This window comes from Heliangelus exortis, chromosome 2 (genome assembly GCF_036169615.1).
Source record: "Heliangelus exortis chromosome 2, bHelExo1.hap1, whole genome shotgun sequence".
Taxonomy (NCBI): Eukaryota; Metazoa; Chordata; class Aves; order Apodiformes; family Trochilidae; genus Heliangelus; species Heliangelus exortis.
The window spans coordinates 104,339,217-104,345,216 of NC_092423.1; the positions used below are offsets into that span (position 1 = coordinate 104,339,217).

The window sequence follows — 6,000 nt, forward strand, 5'->3', positions numbered from 1 at the left end:
CACTGCTATCCTTGCACCAGGGGCAAAAAATTTTGAGCTGCTTACTACTAATTATGAGAACAGCATTAGGTATTTCTGCAGTATCGGTCTGGCTTCCATGTTTAGCGTAGAATGATTTGTAATCATACTTTCTATGAACAATTTCTAAAAAAAAAAAAAACCCACCAAAACTTTCTATGCTTTAGTCTTGTCTTCTAACATTTCTTAATTTTAAAAGACCATTAAATATCTACCTATTTTTTTAAAAAATGCTTAGGTTCTTCCAGAGTGGAAAGTGTGGTGAAACTGGTAGTGCAGCTACTAGTTTTGGTTTTTTGTTTTGTTTTGTTCTTTTAAAAAAAAAAAGACTACTTCTTGGATAAAACTCAAAAATAAATTTCAGCTACCACATGAAGCTGACCAATAGTTTCATTGTTTTAAAACTGTTATCTGTATTTCAAGGCAACACTTTCTTGGTCACAGCTACACAGAAAAAATAAATCACAAGCTGCATTATCTCTTTAAATTTACCTAGAAGGCTTTTTCCCACCAATTTCAGGACAGAAAATAAAACAACTTACTCACACAGGACACTTAGTAATGCAGCAAAACGTGTTCAGCTAAGCACACCAGAAAAAGCAAGATGAGGTGCTTCAGCCTAGACTTAGTTTACACTTGCAATTTGAATGAAGAATTCAGCACCATATTACTGAAGTTCCACATCAACAAAACCTATACCAGAAAAAAATGTTTTTATCACTCAAACTTACATCCTGTTAAGAAAAGGTAAACAGGGCAGTGACTTTTAATTACTAGAAGACACTCAGGACTAGTACTGAAAGTCTAAATACTCTTTCACTATTAACAGCAAGAATGCAATTTCAAAGACAACATGAGATTAAATATTTAAGCCATGATTTGTTCCCTGAACCAGTAAGCTGTGGTGAGCCTTGATTTACAGTGGTTGAACCAGGTCAATAAGCCTAAAAAACCAGCAAAATATTAAAAGTCAGCAGCTTCAACTCAGGAACACAGCTCCCAGGCAACAATAAGCAAACAGCACACTCATCATCACTGAGTCAGCCACAAAATATAGGAGGGATGGTCTTTAGGTTTCAAATGGTATTCAGGGATACTACTGGTAACTAAGTAACTACTCCATTACCACTGATAAGATACAGCTGAAAGTTATGTCCCCAAAATCCCCCTAGTAGAAGGTAGATTAAGTTACAAAATAAGTACTTTGCTCTTTCCATTCTTTCAGGCGAACATTCCTACCCTGGTAAGAAGAGAGAGATAGGGATGGGTAAGTGTGGTTGTAAATAAGTCATAGTTAAACCTAGTTCTTGCAGAGTCTGATTTTGAAGTCACTTAAGACTTTGGAAAACAATCATCTTCCTTAAATGGGTGAAAGCTGTCCTAGAGCCAAAATTAACAGAGAAATGTGGTGTTGAACCCAACTGCCTTTCAAATAAGGCAAGATGCTCCATAAAACTAACAGAGTTGAGTTTCAGCTAGTTGTTTTGTTGTTGTTGTGTTTATTTTTTTTTTATCACATTACCAAGTGCTCCATATTTTAAAATTGGAGTTTTCTAAATACTTTACAAAGCAATAGCAACACAACCTTAGGTTAAGGCTGTTCCTTCTTGCCCCCCACCACATCTTAGAAGCCACCTGGCACTACACTAACAAGAGCCTTCAGCACATTCCAAGTTCAGAAAAGTGTACTCCTAGTAGACTTAGCCTGTTTGATGAGAAATTTAACCTGAGGTCAGAGCTCCAGAAACCCCAGTACAGAACTTGCACAGGAGCAAGTATGGGCATTTCATGACTATTAACATTCTACAAAGGTTCTGTTACAGCTTTCTGGTTCCCAGACATTATTATTTGTTTGTAATATAACTAGTGATCCAACAGCTCACAAACACATTTACTTCAGTCCAAATTTCTTCAACTGCACGTTGAAACAAATCAATAATCTTCAATGCTTCCAGCAACATCAGCCATCACCAGTAATGAATACGTAGCTGTTAAGCAGACAAAGAACAATCACCACATTGTAAACAGGAACAGCAACTATTTGTAGTTTTGCAAATTCCAGATGACAAGTGAACATTGTTTGGCTCTCCAAACTAAGATTACTAATGTATGGAAATGGCAACAGCATCATATACAGCTGTTTCCCCTTCCTGCATCAAGGATGGTACATCTGGGATCTTGCAGGGCACAAAGAAAGAAGGGAGTGAACAGCATGCTCGTCTCCCCACCACTCCCTTAATGTCTATCCCACAACACACTTAGTAGCTGAAGTTGTCCACTAGGTTGAGAAATTGAGTTCTAGGGAAATAATACTACATTGCCATTAATGAATGGCACAACCTGTTTTTAGAAACAGGTGACCAGGTCAGGCTTGCAGACCTGCCCCAGATGTTGCACGTTACCTCATAACCCTCTCTATGAGAGGAGAAAACTTTACAAATTTAATTCTTATTTGGTCTCTTTCAGTAACTTGTTGAGAGACAGACAATTCAGGGGCAAGTTTTGTCTGCCGTGTTCCTCTTGTTCCTTTACTCATAGGTATAGATAGGACTGTTCCCTTTCAGACAGAAAAAAACATTAGCTACTCCTAATCAGCCAAAGCGAGCCTCAGTTCTGGAGTTATCCAAGCACACTTCACATCCCACAGGAAAGTCAAGGTCAAGGAGGAAGCCTCAAGAGTGATAACAGTTCATTATCTATGGGAGCAGGCTGGTGTTGGCTCACAGTGATTTACTGGGAAAAAAACATGGGGGCTGTGTGCTTTCTGATCATGCATCCAGTAAGCAACTATTAACTGTCAGCAGCTAAGGCCATCTGCACCAAATACCTCTGATGGAATGGACTGCCCAGGGGATTTGTGGAGTCACCATCCCTGAAGGAAAGGCTGGATGTGGCATTTAGTGCCAGGGTGTAGCTGATGTTGTGGTGTTAGGTCATAGACTGGACTTGATCCCAGAGGTCTTTTCCAGACTCAGTAACTCTGTGATTTTGTGCAAACACCTAGATTGTTCTGTGTACTGCCCAGAAAAGTATTATACAGTTCTACTAGCCTTTTCCTTCAGTCATCTCTCCCGTTCAGAGAGGACTTCCTCAATTTCCATCCAGAAAAACTCCAAACAAGTCACTCCTGATTTTCCAGGAAGTAACTTAAGTGTTCACTGTTTTGTTCTGAAGCTGCACTGCCATCCCTGCCAAGCACACTGCTCCACACAGGCACTGCAGAACTTCGTGACCAAAGTCAGGTAACTACAGCTTGGAGGGATCCCAGTTGCTGACAGGACACCTGTGTCCAATCTGGCTCAGCCACTAAGGTGTTTTAGTATAATCATCTGAGGATCAACTGAAACAGCTGCCATTAAGCACAAAACATGCCATCCAGTACATTAGGATATCCGTAGGAGAACAACAACAGCTTCAAGACTTCAGCCTCCTGTAAGTCCACACTCAGAAGTGACACTGAGGAAGCCAAGATTTTTAAATGTAATTCTTAAATGGTATCAGTGGGTAGTTAACTATCAGCTAGTAAGGGGCTAGCTGGAACAAGTCTTGTACCATGCACTGACCAGAGTAAAAGCTATATCCTATACAGGATGAACATTTTGAGTTCACCGTGGAACTGTACTTAATGGAAGGATTACAAACTGAAATGCCACTCTAGTTCACTGACTTCTTTAAAAAAAAGAAAGATGAAGTACAGCACTTTGGTTTATACACACCACAACTGAAAGCATAAAAACCTTACATTTCCAGTATACATGAGGGAGAGAACAGGTTCACCTTCTCTAGGCTTTGCTTCTGCAAGCATCTAACAGAGCATAGGCTCAGCCTAACTGCAGGACCAGCTTCCCTTTGAAAGATAGCAAGGTTCACTTTGCAGAAGATCACGAGGTAAACAGGAGTTAATAGCAAGAAAAAAACCTCAGATTTTGCCTTCTTGCATTACAAAGCCAAATCCCGCACCGTTTAAGCCATTTTGCACTGTTTACTTTTTGTGGACCACAAAGCCACATCCTCCACAGGGATCCTTCAAATCTTAAGGGAAATTGTTCCAAGCTCCTCTAGCTCAGTATCCTTCTGTCATCTGAAGTAAGGAAATTACAAGATGCTTTACCAGCCTAGGACACAACTTACTGCTACAAGATCAAAAACATTACATGAAGAAGTGTCTGTAAGGTGTGAAGCCTATAACCAACCCACCAAGATTATGAGTCATTACTAAACAACCAGCTTCTCCAGTGGTAATAGAAGAATGAATTCCTGGTGCTCTGGTTCAAGCTCTTTAAAGGTTATTTGAAGAGGGTACAAGAAATGGAGAACCTCTGCAGACACACAGGATGGCAAACTTGGGACTTCAAAAAGGGTTAGGCATAAAACTTGACTTAGGAAAGTAAGTTTCTAAGTTGGTTTGAGAGGAAAAAAAACAAACCACTAAGGCTTGCTTACAAGACACTTGTGTTTCTCCGGAGGAATGTGGAGTACGTCACTCCCAACTCAGACTAGAGTATAAACAAAACAGGACTAAGAGAGAAGTTAAATTTTTAGGGTATTTTTTTTCCTAAAGTATCAAGAAGTTCAACTTACTCGACTCTTTAATTGCAAGGAACCACGTAGCCTTAGTACTGGCACACCAAGAAACAGCAGACCTTACAACACACAGACTATTCCTCCCAGGCAGCTTGTCACCGAGCTTAAGGAAGGCTCTGAGCAAACCCAACCAGACACTGAGGACATCTGCAAGGCTCTGCACAGGCATGTGACCGCACGGCTACTCACATGCACCGGGCATTGCATAACCGGGGCACACCATGGGGACACGGCATCCCTCCCAGCTGCTGCTGGGGGCAGCCGCAGAGCACCAGGGATGACCAGGAGACGAAGTTTCCGAAGCCCGAGCACGCCTTGCTTTCCCGCCGCGGGTGTTGTGACACCGCGCTGTCCCGCATTCCTCCGGACCTCACCTCCGGCCCGCCCGGCACCGAGTCCAGGAGCGGGGAGGACGGGGGAAGGAAAGGGGAGAACCCAACGGGGGAAAAAGGAGGGGAGAGTCCGGTACCACGATTCACCTTCGCACAGCCCCGAGCCCAGCGGCCTAACCCACCCCCCCCCAGCAGACTCCCCGGCCAGGAGACACTCGGACCCCCTCCCCTCCTCCAGGCAGCGGGAAGAGACCCCGCGACTCCTGAAGCAGCACCCGGGGGATCCCCCTACCCAGGGCGGGCACCCCAGACCCAGCCTCCCTCACCACAGGCACCAAACCCCCCCGGGGAGGGACTCACCTGCACAGGCGAAAGAAGCAGAAGGAAGAGGAGGACGAGCAGGCCGAGGCCGCCCCGCACCGAGCTGCTTTGCGGGCTCCCCATGGCTGCGGGAGCAGGGGCGCGGGGAGCCGGCGGGGCTCTCGGCTGCAGCACCGAGAGGCGGTGAAAGAGAGGCGGGAGCGAGAGGAGGAGGCGGCGAAAGGGGAGGAAAACAGCTGCGGCCGCGCAAGTCCGGAAGAACCGCTCTAGCCACGCCGGGCGGTGGTGCCCGCCCCGCCGCCGGCCCCTTCGAGGAGCGGCGGGGGGGCCTCGCCCACGGACCGCCGCCAACAGCCGCCGCCCCGGCCCCGAGCACCACCTCCCCCCGCGCCAGGGCGGGGCCGGGTCGGGCCGAGCCGAGCCGAGCCGAGCCGAGCCGAGCCGAGCCGATCCGCGCCGATCCGCGCCTCACGCCACGGGCCTTGGGGTGCCGCTCGCTTCAGGGTGTGGTGGGGGTGTTGGTTGTGTCTGTGGCGGAGGTGGCGGTGTGAGGGCTGTTCTGCCCGGGGAGCCCAGCCTGGTGTCAGAGCCAAGCTGCGCGGGAGTGGAAAATCCCTGCGAGGCTGCGCTGGCAGCCGTTCGGCGTCTTTGAAGGGGCGCGGAGTTGTTAATCGCATAGTATATTAACATCAAAGTAGTTTTTAAAGTCCCGGCTTTGATAAAAGCCCCTGGATTTTGCTTCGAA

The 6,000-nt window shown here is 46.1% G+C and overlaps 1 protein-coding gene across 2 annotated transcripts in view; it reads right to left on the bottom strand.

The window, feature by feature from the left end:
• NPC1 (NPC intracellular cholesterol transporter 1) overlaps positions 1–5,636 on the bottom strand; it is a 29,546-nt gene extending 23,910 nt beyond the window's left edge. Inside the window, exon 1 of one of the 2 annotated variants that reach the window (XM_071737310.1) lies at positions 5,295–5,636. In XM_071737310.1, the coding sequence (XP_071593411.1) occupies positions 5,295–5,378 (84 nt within the window). In that variant the 5' untranslated portion in view covers positions 5,379–5,636. Of the gene's footprint in view, positions 1–4,791; positions 5,251–5,294 lie in introns of those variants that run through there. The other variant, XM_071737309.1, reaches the window with a different exon arrangement.
• Between the last annotated feature and the right edge of the window lie 364 nt (positions 5,637–6,000).